Below are 15,718 nucleotides of genomic sequence, written 5' to 3' on the forward strand. Positions count from 1 at the left end.
CAAAAAAAAAAAAAAAAACAAAAAAGTTTAATCTAAAACATCATTTTTGATAATTCAGGTAATCAGTTACTGTTCCTTGCACAATATAATAATTCACAATTTGGACAGTCCTATATAGATTCTATTTTTATATTAATTTTGTACTATCGTTTTTTCATAAAATGTGAATTAATTATGTCACCTATGATAAGTCGTGATCATTTAGTACGAAACTCGATATAAATATAATTTTCTCAACCATTTTAGTTGGAATTTCTTTTTAGTACTATTGGCTTTGCTACAACATACAATCTAATATTTGTCCATACATACTTTCTTAACCTATTGAAACACAAAGAGTCAGTGCCCCACTGGGGTTCAAACCTGTGACTTGAGCCATAATTATGTTGCTTGACCACAATATCTTTAACATTGGTTATTAATTATTATTGTAGTTATTATAAGATTTATCGTACATAAATGTTTAAAATTAAAAGGGTGTATTTGTTATTAGGGTGGATTTTTGGTAAGGGTTGTTATGGGAGTTTTTAGGGTTAGTTATTTGGGACAATATATTAACAACCTTTTTTAATTTGTTTGGTTTGTCAATACTCCCATGTTGTGTCTGAAGATGTTAGGTGCAGCTTAGGGTAGGGATATAACTTTTGGTAAGGGTCGCTGATACATCATTTTTGTAATTATTGTGAATTATTATTTTAATAGTACAATTTATCAGTAAATAATTACACCGTATTATTTTGTGATGCTAGGAAATTTAAAAAACAAGGCTAAAAATTGAAAAGATTAGAAGAAACATAATCACATCTCACTAACTGTCACTTGTTCAAAGTAGGCGAATACTATTGAGTAGAATATTAACAACGTGAAGGCCTATCCGTAAATAATCATCAGGATGTGTTGTCATCTGATTAGTATATTCATTCGCCTCTCCATGTATATATACAATAATCAATTTCGGGACATAGGTCAGAAAAGTTGATAATTATCTAAACAAATTGAATACATGTAAACTTTTAAAGAGTTTATAAAAGTTTAAATTGAATATCACCAAATTTTTAAAGTTGATAAAAGTATTTAAAAGTTAATGAAAGTCGTGATTGAATACACCCCCTTAGTAATGGTAATTGAATTTTGGTAAAAATGAAATTAAATTACCAATCCAAACTTAAAAATTAAATTACTAATAAAATGAAACGATACATTGATATCCCTTATTAATTAGGGAATGTGATTTTTATTTGAAGGGGAAATCAAATTTCATAATTGTATTTTAAAAAGTTGAAATCTCATAATTGTATTTTAAAAAGTTGTCACGGCGAATACAAACTATGATTTTGATACATTTAAGTAATTATAAATGTAAGGCACTTTGAATTCATATACATGTATGCGGTTTGATTAAATGGATTTGCTAAGAAATTTGGGAGAAAAAGAATGGCTCCCCAGTCCCCAGCAGCTGACATGACGTACGTACGATGTCGCATCACAGGCCGGTGTTGTGTTTTCATCCTTTGAGAGTTTGAGGTTGGCATCACATGTGCCTTCTGCTACAAACCTACTGTCCGGTTGTTTTTTTTTTTTTTTTTTTTTTTTTTTTTTTTCAAACTCAATATATATTAGGGGTAGGGATCGAACTCTCACATTATCATTGAAATAAAATATTCACTTTAAAAGTAGGGCCCAATCGGATTTGAACCAATGACCTCTCGATCTGCAATCGAATGCTCTACCACTGAGCTATGAACCCTTTTTTTTTTGTTTATTTATTTATTTTTTAAATTCTCTATATCTATTCATTACAAAAAAAAAATAAAAATCGAAACACCCTCTCATCATTTTCATGTTTAATTTTGAAGTGTTAGACTATAGGTCTGGAAAATGAACGAAGTTCTTAGCTTAGATGTTTTTATGCTAGGATAAACGAACTATTAATGCAATTATAATGTTAAAACATAGTGAGAATCCAAAACTGGACGCTATATGAAAAAAAAAAATCATTCCAAAGACTATGTAGGATGGAATTAATTAATCTAGGTCCAAATCAACGAACCCCAGATAGAAAACAATAATGAGATAATAATAAAGAAAAAAGATAAATGTTTTGCTAGAAGATTTATTGAATAAGTGTTGTAGTACAAAGTTGTTTAATGAGAGAACATGATGATATCTTGGCAAGTTGGCCTAGACAAGGCTTAAACCACTTAACTATATAAACTAGTCCTGTAACAAACCTCCTAAAAATAGAGCGACCTTTGAGACTAGGTCAAGACCCAACCGATTTGCTTGGGCCTAAGACAGACCTCGGAGGTCAATCTCAACGACCAACTCGGGAGTCACCCAAGCAGTTCGCACCTTGGCCTTGTTCTCCGGTCCTTCATGCCCTGCTTGGGCAACTATCGCCCTCGGGCCTTGCTTTGTGCCCTACCTAACCAGTTACTGCTCCAGAGCACTATCTACTTGGGTCGAACTTGATATATCTATCAATACCTAATAACATAAATTAGTAATTTTAGTTAATTTTGTTTAAATTTAATCCTCACTTTTTTTGAATTTTTTGAGTACTATTGACTCCGTTACAATGTAATATATGTTCATAACTACTTTCTCATACATACCTAGCATGGGTACCTAATAAAAATGGATTCTATCGGTGAGGAATCTTTGAGAGTAAAGCTATAACTTAGTTCACTTTTCATTTGAAGTACCAAAGAAAAAAAAAAAAAAAAACTTTTAGAAACCTAGCTAGCTATGTATTTTCATTAATAAAGTTACTACTGAGAATCAAACTTTGGACTACATGTGTAGAAACTAAAGTCCTAACTTTCGTACTATATAGTACTCAACTTTGCTTTACATACATACCAAATTCAAAGTACGTAATTAAACACACCATCCAACCAATTTAACACGTATACATATATTTTGACAATCTAAATTCCTTGTAATATTATGAAGGATAATCTAATTACAAATTCTATAATAATTTATAAAACAATTACAATTTCTTTTGACAACCTAACAAATTGATCAAGACGGTTAACTTGATAACAATAAGATTATAAGTTCAAATCACAACCAAAACAGCTTAATGACTTTTTTTTGTTTGAGTTACTCAACTATGAGCTTATTTCCTTACGGACAAGTTAAGAGTCATAAAGTTGAGTTTATCAGGTACATACCCTCAGAAAATAATGATTGCGAGATTCTCTTGTGACTCAAAAAATAATAATTCCAATTTATAATATAATTGTGGCAGACCCTATTTTAATAATTATCCAGGATTAACGTTAATTAAAGCTTTATTTCTTAGTGTGCAGAAGAAAGAACACAGAAATGAAAGTGGATAGGTGTGGCGGAGGCACGGCGGCAGCAGCCATAAATGGCGACAAGTCTCCTGATTTCCGATAGCCGCAAGTTGTTGTTTCCAAATGTTGAAGCACACACACATCTTGTGTTTTCTTCCCCAAACAACCTTGTGGGGTTTCAAACCTATTCTACAGGGATCCATCATCCATATCACAATGTCTGGGGGTCCTGTCACTTATATATATATATATATACCCCCATCCCTACCCTTTCACATTTAACCTTATATTCCCTCTCCATAGATACATGCTTACATATACCTAACAATTATAGTGTGAGAGTTACACCTAATATGGTAGAATCGTTACTATATACTACATACACAAATTTTGTTGGATCAAGATGTGGAGCCCAAAGTGAGAGATTTCAACTTTTTATAACTTATAAGCAAATATAATTAGTGATAACCCTAATTCTGAAATGATGAAATTAAAGAAGCAAATTAAAGCAGCAGGGCCGGCTTTAATTTGTCAGCATGGAGACGTCACCAGTGTCAGACACGCCACCTTATTTTCCACTCTCATGCTTACTGAAAAGTAATTTCAGAACCACAAGTTTTTACCATTATTTGCCTAAATATTCTCATCCCATTGCAGCAATCAACCCTAGTGTTCTCACCATAGGGAGCAACTATTTTCACCTTTTTTTTTACCGCACACCTTAATTAACACAGTACAAATTAAAGGCTAATTAACTAATCACTAATTACTGAATAATATGATGAGGGTTGAGTGTTAGAGTAATGGAAACATATACTAACCGTCCTATCATTTCACTTCATTTATTTAATAATATTATTATTTCTGATTTGTTTATTGCAGAAAGGGTAATTCATGTCCACACCCTTCTCTTCTTCTTATCTCCTTCTCTGATCACCTTCCCCATCCCTAATCTGGTTTTCCCAACTTCTTCTGATCTTCTTACTATATATATACACACAGACTTTTGTAATTAAACCAAAACCATATTTACACACACATTTATATATGTGTGTATTTGTATGGGTTTTTGGAGTTTGAAGAATTGATGGATCTGATATGATGTGAAATTTTAAGAAGCGGATAGATAAGAGGAGGGAGATGGAGATGGAGTTTGATGAGGAGCGCGAAGAGGAGATGGAGATGGAGGAAATAGAGGAAGCTGGGGATTATCAGACGCCGGCGGGGAGAGGATTGGAAGGTGCTCCGGCGAGGAAGAGCGGCGGGGGAAGCGCGGCGGCGGCGGCGACGACGACGAATTATCGGTATAAAGAGTGTTTGAAGAACCATGCGGTGGGGATTGGGGGGCACGCGGTGGACGGTTGCGGCGAGTTTATGCCGGCGGGGGAGGAAGGGAGTTTGGACGGGCTGAAATGCGCGGCGTGCAATTGTCACCGGAACTTTCACCGGAAAGAGGCGGCGGAGAGTGAGGGGTACGCGCGGCACCAAAGTCCCAGCCCTCATCATCATCATAACCTCCACCCGCTCCACCACCACCACCACTTCTCCACGTTCTCCTCCTACCGGGCCCCACACCCGTCCGGCTACCTCCACGTCACCCCGCCGTCTCACCACGGCCAGCTGGCGCTCCCCTCCTCGTCCCGCGACGAGGAGGACATGTCGAATCCCAGCAGCAGCGGCGGCGGCGGCGGTTCGAAGAAGCGGTTCCGGACGAAGTTCACGGCGGAGCAAAAAGACAAAATGCTGGCGCTGGCGGAGCGGTTGGGGTGGCGCATACAGAAGCAGGACGAGGCCGCCGTGCAGCAGTTTTGCGCGGAGGCGAACGTTAAACGCCACGTGTTCAAGGTCTGGATGCACAACAACAAACACACCCTCGGTAAAAAACCCTAATTTCATAAGCTTTCATCTTCTTCTTCAAATCACCAGTACTGAGAGACCTCCCATGGCGGCTACCTACCTACCTACCTATTCAAATGGAAATGCCATTATTATTTAATTAACCTTCCAAATCATCAATTCAGAACACTCAGATTAAGAAACTATTTAGTTTAGGGTTCCTTAATCTCCTATCCAATCATCTAATTCCATCCTTTAATTAACCACCCACTTCTCGATCTTTCCCCCCTTAATTTTGTATCTTTTCTGTAGACTGTAATACAGTACCGATTAATGAGTTTCAAGATCATCATTTCTTCATCTAAACCTTCACTTCACACTTTAAATTTCTGACATTGATGATGCTGCTGCAATACACCATTGTGCTTTATTATTATTATTTTTTTTAAATTAATGATGAAAAAATCCCAAGTATTATCTGATAGTGTGCACGAGATAACACTCTAGTGTAATAGAATCAAACTCATAGTGATTTTTAAATATGAGAATCATGTTTGATCATTCAACCACCATCTCGGGACATAGTACTGTGCTTTTATGGTACGAATCAACATACGTATTTTCCCAGATCCTAAGCAAGATTAGCTATCTCCGGTACGTGTTTCACATAAATGCAACGGAAAAACTGGAATCCGGTTTTTCTTCTGCCATTTATTTATATTTACTGCCATGTTAGCTGCAGCCTGCAGGCGGCTTTAATTTTACTGCTTTCAGTTCATCTGTATGAATTTAATCTCTTAACCTCCATGCATTTTGCATTGAAATATGTGGTCTGGCCTTCACCAGTAGTTCTGATGATCTTTTATTGTTTTCCTAACTCAAACAAAACTGTTCTTTAAAACCTCGGTTCATTCGTACATACGATTTGATGCCGCGACGTTTCGTCCATCTATCACCGTATGTCCGATGTATATATGTCGTACCTCGTCTGGGATCAAAGTACACATACTTTGAGTAGTTCAATTGGAAGGAAATTAATTAAAGGGAGAATAGAATTGAAGGAGGTTTTGTGTGTTGGAGAAAGAGAGGTATAAGGAAGGAGCTGTCGGAAAAATGATCACAAAATGGATCGGTACGGTCGTCCCATGTGGGCTGTCTGCAATCGCTACATCTGCGTAGAACTTGTCTTGTCACGCTAGTCATTCAACTAGAGATAAATCAGCTTAAGTTGTAATACTAATCAATACTAATAGAGGGGTCCACAAAGTAATACTGATCAAGACTAATAGAGAGGTCCACAAATTGAACAATTTTAAGACCAATAGGCAAATTCCACGATCTCTGATCTCAATGGAGGAAGCCTTTTTTCTTTTAATGTCTTGGCCTACCACCATTAGAATGTACAGTGCTATTAAATATTTGAAGAATCATATCCTTTGATAATCCTCATCAAGGTCGACTAATATCTAGATTTGTACTATACTACTGTTCCATATGGTTGGAGGGTGCGGTGCACATTGAACATAGAGTAATATGGTAGTAGTTACACTCGACACAAGAAATTAAAGGTGGCCCCGAGCATTAGTGAAGCAAAGGTTAGAACGAAACATACAAGTCTTAACAGCGTTGACAATTAAAAGTGGGGACGATGTTCAATTTTAACTAATAATTTGAAATTAGATTCCTTGTACGTGGGCACTAATACGTACAACAAGCTTTTGATTCTTGACTTATTGAGACTACATTCAATGATTTACCTCTTTTAAAATATCTTAAGAACTAAATAGGACCCTAATTTTTTTTAGGTTTGAAACTCAAGAAATAAAATTTGGGCCAATATATCACATAATCACCCATTAGAGTTGTGTATTTGAAGCTAATTAAATGTTTCTTGTTTTGTTCCATTTCTTTTGTCGTACGCAGTAGTTGCCTGTTATTTATTTGGTCACACATGCACACACATTATCTTGGATGCCCTGCAAAAAGAAGAACATAAAGTAGACGTATTGGCATTCCACTTCATTGCCATGTCTCTTTATTCATATTCATGATATAGACATCAATCTTTTGCTTTTTCCCTAGTAACATCCACATATAATCTTCAACAACGTAACAACATTAAATTAATAACAACTCAAAGAACTGTAAAAGATCTATGAGTTGTGACTTTTATCCTAATCACCAAAAATCTACTTTTTGGTTACCTATTCTCTAATGAAATTGAGGACTCAATAATTCAATTCTTAATAGACTAAACCCCAGACTTGGAATTCACAAAAATAGTATAATTAGAACAGTGTGATTTGCACGAGAGTATTTTGCATGTTTGGTAGTAGGGTGGAATGAGAATAATTATTAATAATTGGGGATGCGTATAAGGAAGGGGATGAAACCCTTATTTTATTAAAGAGTGAGTTTGCAATTAAAGGGTAATAAAAATTCATAGTAGTGTTCTAAAACCTGTCAACCAAACAATAACAATGCCTTTGATATCCATTCTTGATAGCTAAACCTGACAACCAAACACCCCCTAATTAATTCTTACAACGTAAGGATCTTAACGCAGGAAGTTAATTGTAATCTGGCGAATACAAAATTGTTGATTCATGGGGCCTGACCAAGATTCTCACAGACAATACTGGCTTGGAAGCTTGCATAGTTAGGTCCATTTCATGGCATGCACTGGCCTTGGACGCTTCTGTTTTGGGTCCAATTAACTAACATACAAACTTGGTTACATATTATTTGACGTATTACTAGTTGGGTCGAGTTAATGTTTGACAAAAATTTAGAGGGTCAAGTCCAACATTGTGTCGGGTAATGTACATTTTAAATGTAGTGTTGACTTTAAAATTAATTTAAACCAAATGTATTACGAAATAGTGTCAAAAACGTGATTTCTTGTATTACATTGTCGAACTCATAAGATTTTTAAGTCTCATTTACTTCTTATGCGTGATTTAGTAGTATTATTCAATACTCAGGTGTAGGGTTTACCTAGTACATGGTCTCAAGTAATGACTGCAAGTATTCTTCATCATTAAAAAACATGAACACAATCTTTTGTACCAGTAATCAAATTTTAAAAGAACTTATTAGACTTTATAAACATTATGATTTTTTTTTCATCAGTTAAAAGAACAATACTACACGTATAGGAAATCGTATTTCAATAGTGGTTCATATGCTAGGTTGCTTCAAGTATTGATCACATGCCCATACAAATATAATAAAGAATAAATACGCTCCAACCGTCCAATATTATTATATTTTTTTCGAAAACTTCAGGAACGTTATTTAAACGTTGCCGACAACGGACGAATTTTTTAAAAATAAAAAATAAAAGGAAATAGGTAACGCATTTATTTTATTTTTGCCACATAATAATTTTGGAAACATTATATTTGGCCTATTCATTTAATATTGGATTAATATTTGATGCACCGCTAGTGTATAGATGCTAGCTATACACCAACGGTGAAGGAGAAGATATCACATCAGTAAAAAAAGTAATATTGAACGGGTCTTTTCTTGTAAAATATTTAATCCATTCTGATTTCTGAAGTTGTAGAGTCAAATATTAAAAGCGCAATAACGAAGGGACCAAAATTAGAATTAATCTGAGTAATATTTGTGAGGTTTTTTTTTTCAAAATTTTTTAATGTCCAATCTTCTTGTTGGGCCTAACAACACATATTCTTCGGACTGAATAGCTGCTTGGTCCATTAACTTCAACAATTTTTTTTTTTTTGAATTTTACACCAACAACAAAAACGTGTGTAAATGCTATTTTGTCGAACTATATTTTTTTAATTGAAAAAAAAAAATCAAATGCATAAAATGTGAAACTTATTGAAATCTACTTTAGGCCTCCCATTTGAATTAAATATGGAGTATTTTGTTTCTTTTTAGTGTTTCTTTAGACATTTTTTAAAGTTATATGCATCTGCTAATTATTCGTTGTCCAAAGTTGTGTTCCGGGTAAAGTCTGTCTTGTGACTCTAGCCGTCAAAAAGATCACAAGGGGAAAAATAAATTGTCTATTGTTAAATGGTTTAGCTCAAGAATATTAAACTAATTATCGACCTACCTTGATTGAAATTGTGCCAAATAATCACTAATATTCGATCTGTATCTATATATATTCTGTATCTATGAAGACATGAGAGGTAAAAAAATCATATTTTTTCTTATTTATTTTCATTAATTTCACGGAATCAAGTTATATATAATGGCTGCTTGGTTTAAGTAGATAAGATGGAAATTAACAAATTTATTTTAAAATGAGCTAATAAAAAAGAAACTTTTGCTTTTCAAAAGAGCTTCAAGTTAAGATTTCTTACGAAAGAGAGAAAATTGTTTATTTCATATCTATTACAAAAAGTACTTCTCAAATTTGCAAACAATATTGTTTGGCTAAATTTCTATCTTCTTCTTCTTCTTCTTTTTTTTTTAAAGAAAAATTAAAGTAAAAAAGAAGCAAATATATCAAAGGTCAAACAAAGCACATAAAAGGACGATTTTAGCAAATCTAATTACATTTGTCCTTATTAATTTGTTAAATTTATTGTAAAATCTATTAATTCATAAATAGTCAATAAGTAGAGATAGTTCAATTGTATCACAGATCACGAGATGTAATATTTGATATAATAACATTTTCTTAGATATAATTATATGATATTGGCTGGTGTTTAATGACACAATAATCCTAACATAAACTACTAGATACTTATATAAAATGATCAACTGATGAAGAGAGTGAAATATGAATTGACAATATATAGTTCTTGGCATTCGAGGTGAACTAGGAGCAAAGTGTATTCAACTTGGCAAAGTGTCCACCTCTATCTACAATATATGTATGTTGTATTTATAGATCGACAACTTGAGCATCTAAACATTGTTACAAGGGAGTTAATTTATACACATACATGTACTAAAGCCGTTAGTATTGCTGACATTGCATGCTTATTATTCTCACTTGGCATATATATGTGTGTTCAAATGAGACTCTTCGTGATAAAGTGGGGACTAATCTAATTTGTTTATTTAAAATGATCAAATGTTTTAATTAAGGATAAAATCAATGACATTTCTGTAATTATTGTTGGAAAACAATTCTCGAAATACCCAAGAAAATGGACGAAAATGGAAAATCCACTAAAACAAATATTACAAGAAATATTACAAGGAAAAATAATCCACGAAGGATTACAACAAAAACCAAAAGAATACAGGAAATTCCAGGAATTTAAACCTACAACAAAGGTTAGATAAACCTGGAATACAGGGACGGTGTATAACGGACTTTGGGGTAGTTGTAAGTACGAGTCGTGAGACACTTTCCTTAAAACCTTATTTACCGCTTCTCGGGGTGCTGGAACGTTGCGGCCTAGGTTTCCCATGATAAAACGTACTACGGTCCTTGCGTTTGAGCACACAAACTCGGGACCCGGCGAACGAGAACGTGGGATGAACACAGGTGGCTTGAAGGAAGGAAGAGTAGAGTTTCGAGGTAGGAAAACTGATTTTCGTCTCTGTGTATGGCTTCACACAAAATGCTACTGCTCCACTGGAAATATATAGGAGATCACGCTATTGAGCGAACAGTGATCAATTCTTTGCCGCGAGAGATCACGCTATTGCCGCGAAATCAGAGTTTTTAGCATAACTTATGCCCACGAGTTCAAGCCTTTCGAACTCATTTTTGGGATTTGGATTTGCACCCCCCTACGCGCGAGAGAGAGCCTCTATGTCATACAAGTCAATTAGCCTTAAAAAGACTCTTGTATTTATAGTGGATGAAATCCTCTTCCCAAACCAATGTGGGACAAAGGCTTTCCTTAAAGCTTTTCCCACAATTTTTCCATCTCAATGGGTCTACTTTGAGAACCAATTTCTCATTCACCAATTATTCATTTTAAGCGTATAATATATCGATCTCTTCGTCTAAGAACGAAGAACCCGAATCCACTTTGACCCGACCCAAAATCGGAAGTGGACCCACATATATTTATACCACAAAATGGCCACTTAAAATGCCATTTATTGCTATTTTTTCCAACAATTATGAATCATTTGAAAATTCAAGCGTTTACAAATGCACGGTCAATTATTTACAAATACACTATCAATAGTTTCAAAATGTATAACTGTAATTAAAGAAATATCACCATATTTTTCTTCAATTTTTAAAACTTGATTATCTTAAATGAACGAATGAGATTAGTCCACATGCTCTCACAAGATGTCTAATTCTTACCAGAATCAAGCCCTATATATATATATATATATATATATATATAAATAAAGAGGGGTTAATCTTTCTATGAATGATTGTAATAGTGACACGTGAAGTGAGAGTCGAGTATTACACGTAGCTAACTACAACCCTAAAAATAATATGAAGTAGATGTAATATCGTGGTTAACATCTAGCCAGGACAATAATTCCCAAGTCGTCCGAAACCATTATACTATAATTCATACCTCTTTGTGTTGTGTAATACGAATGTTATGATTTTGTCGGTTGCCCAATCCAATCATCAAACCAAAACCTTAGGCTGCACTCATCATTCTTTCAACAGCTCATCATCGACGAAACAAACACACTACTACAACACTAAGATTCTAATTCTCAACAGCTCACTAATCACATATTCATTTCCCTTAATAATATATTAATCATACATTCTTATACTACAAAATCATTTCTCAAAATTTGACGTTTTCACGAAGCTAAGATATATAACATTCGGTCGAGTCTTACCCTAAATTCTTAAACGCATAACATGAACCCAATGTCTCCTAATAATGATTTCGTTCCCTAACTAACCGTCCCGACAGTTAGTTAGACATCATGAACTCAACCGAAGATTAAGTTGTAAACTTTGTGAACGTAAAGAAAAGTGTGTCAATGCAAGAATGATTGCCAACATGTGCCACGGTGTGAGACACCGCATAGTGATTAGTGAATAGAAATCCCTAACCTAGCTATATGTATATGCATGTGTATGTATATGTACGTAAACATTTGTGTCGTTTTGAGGTTGTTCCAATATCTGTTATTCATCATCTGGCAAGTGTTAAATTTTTCTGAATGAAGAGAGAAATTCACAGTCACTATTTGAGAGTATGCATTTAGTAAATCATGTCTTGTGATTCTAACCCATAAAGAATTATAATAAAGTAAATCAACTTAGGTTGTTCATAACTCAAAGTGTGGGTAAAAGCAAGAAGGGTTTGTTGGGAAATTGAATGTGAAAGAAGATGAAGTCAAGGTCAATGAGAGACTCCATTAACCCTAGTTTGCTCTTATGTATGAACTGTCATTCATCAAAGGGTTCCAAGATAAAATTCCAAGTCTATGTATGTATGCAAATTTGCGTGTAAAAGGAATTTTTGGGACCATGAAAATGAAAACCACAAAAACAAAAATAATAAGGCCCAGAAAAAAAAAATCTATGAGAAAATTGATTATTATTAATATTATTATTTTTGTATCATGAAAACAGTATATTTTATTCAATATTAGCTGCTAGCTTGAGACCTCTTCCAAAAGCTTGTACCTTCTCACCTTGTTTCTAAACACAGGTTTTACGATTCCGTTTTCCGATTTTGTCCTCCTCAGCCTCTCCTCAATGCCGCCGCCCCCGGCGGCGGCGACCCGTTTTCTGGCCACCACAGACGGCGGCGATTGTTCCGGCGACGCGGTGGTCTTCAGTTTGGTGATGGGAGGAGGACTCTTGACTCGCAGCTTCATAGGGGCCTTTTTCCCCTTTGGGCTTATATTCTTTTCAGTTTGCGGCGGCGGCGGCGGCGGTAATTTTACATTCTTGATTTTCCGATCAGCTTCCGTTTTGACTCGACACGACGACGAGGAATTGGAAGAGTTATCCTTGTCGCTTAGGCACCAATTGCAGAGGCGATAAGACTCCGCTTTCGGATACAAATTGCTGCAATATCTGCAACAAATTAAACAACATAGAATCAAAACCTTAGCTTTCTCGAAATCAAATGAAACCCATCAGATCAGAGACCAAAATCTAAAAATAAAATAAAATCAAACCGAATCAATTCAATCACCTGTGCTGGGATCTAACTTGGCAAGATTTGCATCGGAAAAGCTCAAACGACAGCCCATGATCTCCACACATGCAACACTCAAAGCCAGAATCCGGCGCCGGCGCCGGAGTACTGCCACTGCCACTCCCTTCTCCTTTGCTGCCGCTTGTCATCTTTGTGTTACTATGATTTTCTTTCTCATATTATACATGGATCACAAGACTATATATATATGGTTCAGAGCTTGGGAATTGGGATGTGTGTATATATATATATGCGCGTGTATAGAGAGAGAGTATATGGAAGCTAGGGTAGGGAGGGGGGGGGGGGGGAGATTTNGGGGGGGGGGGGGGGGGGGGGGGGGGGGGGGGGGGGGGGGGGGGGGGGGGGGGGGGGGGGGGGGGGGGGGTAGATGGTGGGTTTGTCTGCCACACAAGAAAAAAGATGAATAATAGAGGGGCATTTTCTTCTTGAAAATTGACATGATATCATTATCAGGTGACCCGTGTGTGACAAGGACGTAATGCATTGTTTAAATTTGACAAAAATTTCCAAATAATAATAATAATAATAATAAGATAACCACAAAATTACAAGTTCTACTATTAATAAAATTAATATAATAACTTTCTTGATTTAAGCAAGTCAGTTATGAACAAATTAAGTTGATTCTCATTATTGTGAAATTTTATTGACTGGGATCACAAGACATGTTTTTACCGATTTATCTTGTGTTCATTCTTAAATAATGATTGCAGATTTTTCTGTTATCTTTTAGAATAATAATATTTACAATTAGTTGCCAAAGGAGAACGATTTGGAGGCCATTTTCTGTTTGTTTATTCCTTCAACAGTTGTTTCTGTCAATGACTTTAAGCAAAAACTATTATCTAATTTTTTTTAATGCAACAAAAATTATATATATAAAATTATCGTAGCTCGTTGGCCACGATGGACAATGTTGATTAGACCGTCATTATATATGATTTAGATAATAAAGTTGATGACCAAGACCAATTTTAACGTTTAAAAAAGTTGTGGAAATTTTTTGATAGATGCCCAATTCTCACGTTTCAGACTTGACTAAAACTTGGTCGAAAAAAGCAATCTCCTCTTTTCCTTTTTAATAACTTTTTTCTGAATATTTCTTCATGAATTTAAATTCGAGTCTTCTATATTATATATGTTAATTGGTAAATTAAAGAGTCACTCTATCAAATGGCATATGTGTACTTACTCGTTAACATGATTGATGGAAAAATATATCGAAAAACTAAATATAGCAAGAATTTGATAGTCGTCCACCAAATATTAAAAAAAAATTGATAATTATGGACTCCGAAAGAAGTGTCCAAGTGGGTGGAATATGATTTTCATTTCAGAAGATCATATTTTCGATTCTTACCAACACTCTCTTGGTCGAGCGATTAGTAAATGATTTTGAATTCACATCAACGATTACAAGTGAGAGACAGAGTCCATATAGTACCTGCTACTAATAACTCTCCTATTCTGTAGGCTAACCTATTAGACTAAGTTACAACCATTGAAACTAGGAACATATAATAGTAAATAATACTAATAATAAATGTTACAAAATATAACATAACTCACACACCCCCTCAAGCGCAAGGTTGAATCTCGACAACGTTGAGCTTGCGTCGAAGAGCTTGAAAACGTGGAGCCGGTAGTGGTTTGGTGAAGACGTCAGCTAGCTGGTCCTGTGATGAGACAAAGTTGACGGCGAATTCCCCTGAGGCAACCTTGTCTCGAACAAAGTGATAATCGATTTCCACGTGTTTAGTCCGAGCGTGAAAGACTGGATTGGCAGCGAGATAAGTGGCACCGAGATTGTCACACCATAAGTGAGCTGGTTTGCCCGAGTCGAGACCGAGCTCACGAAGAAGAGAAATCACCCAGGTGACCTCCGCGGACACATCAGCTAAGCCTTTATACTCAGCTTCTGTAGATGACCTGGCCACCATGCGTTGCTTGCGAGAAAGCCAGGAGATAAGGTTGGCACCATAGAACACTGCGTAACCGCTTGTTGATTTTCTGTCAACAGGACATCCTGCCCAATCGGAGTCAGAGTAAGCATGTATCTGTGTGGAGGAAGAGGGAGAAAGCCGCAAACCAAACAGTTGAGTGCCTTTGATGTAACGTAGAACCCTCTTAAGAAGGCACCAGTGTTCTGCAGTCGGAGCGTGCATGAACTGACAAAGTCGGTTGACTGCATAGGAAAGATCTGGCCTAGTGATCGTGAGATACTGTAGTGCACCACGATGCGGCGATATTGAGTGGGATTGTCAGAGATTTCATCTGTCGGAGTAACGGTTGAGTGGTGGCAGCAGGAGTAGCCAGTGCTTTGCACTCCAGCATCCCAGCACGAGATAGAATGTCGTGCATGTAACGACGTTGAGACAGCAACATCCCTTGGGAGTCAGTGATCGTCTCAATGCCCAAAAAGAAACTCGGAACACCTAAGTCTCTGATCTTAAATATGCCAGAAAG

At 35.8% G+C, this 15,718-nt stretch overlaps 2 protein-coding genes and 1 non-coding gene across 3 annotated transcripts; 1 reads left to right on the top strand and 2 right to left on the bottom strand.

The window, feature by feature from the left end:
* Positions 1-1,675: 1,675 nt before the first annotated feature.
* TRNAC-GCA lies at positions 1,676-1,747 on the bottom strand. The gene has a single exon. It is a non-coding gene; the product is annotated as a tRNA-Cys (tRNA).
* Positions 1,748-4,196: 2,449 nt separating this feature from the next.
* LOC116019620 (zinc-finger homeodomain protein 2-like) lies at positions 4,197-5,507 on the top strand. Its single transcript, XM_031259896.1, has one exon. The coding sequence runs from the start codon at positions 4,446-4,448 to the stop codon at positions 5,193-5,195; it is 750 nt and encodes a 249-aa protein (XP_031115756.1). The 5' UTR covers positions 4,197-4,445; the 3' UTR covers positions 5,196-5,507.
* A 6,346-nt stretch (positions 5,508-11,853) lies between these two features.
* LOC116019814 lies at positions 11,854-13,461 on the bottom strand. Its single transcript, XM_031260157.1, has 2 exons — positions 13,229-13,461; positions 11,854-13,107 (listed from the first exon to the last, which is right to left on the bottom strand). The coding sequence occupies exons 1-2, from the start codon at positions 13,378-13,380 to the stop codon at positions 12,681-12,683; spliced, it is 579 nt and encodes a 192-aa protein (XP_031116017.1). The 5' UTR covers positions 13,381-13,461; the 3' UTR covers positions 11,854-12,680.
* Positions 13,462-15,718: the final 2,257 nt, after the last annotated feature.

The sequence above is a fragment of the Ipomoea triloba genome, chromosome 1 (genome assembly GCF_003576645.1).
Source record: "Ipomoea triloba cultivar NCNSP0323 chromosome 1, ASM357664v1".
Lineage (NCBI taxonomy): Eukaryota > Viridiplantae > Streptophyta > Magnoliopsida > Solanales > Convolvulaceae > Ipomoea > Ipomoea triloba.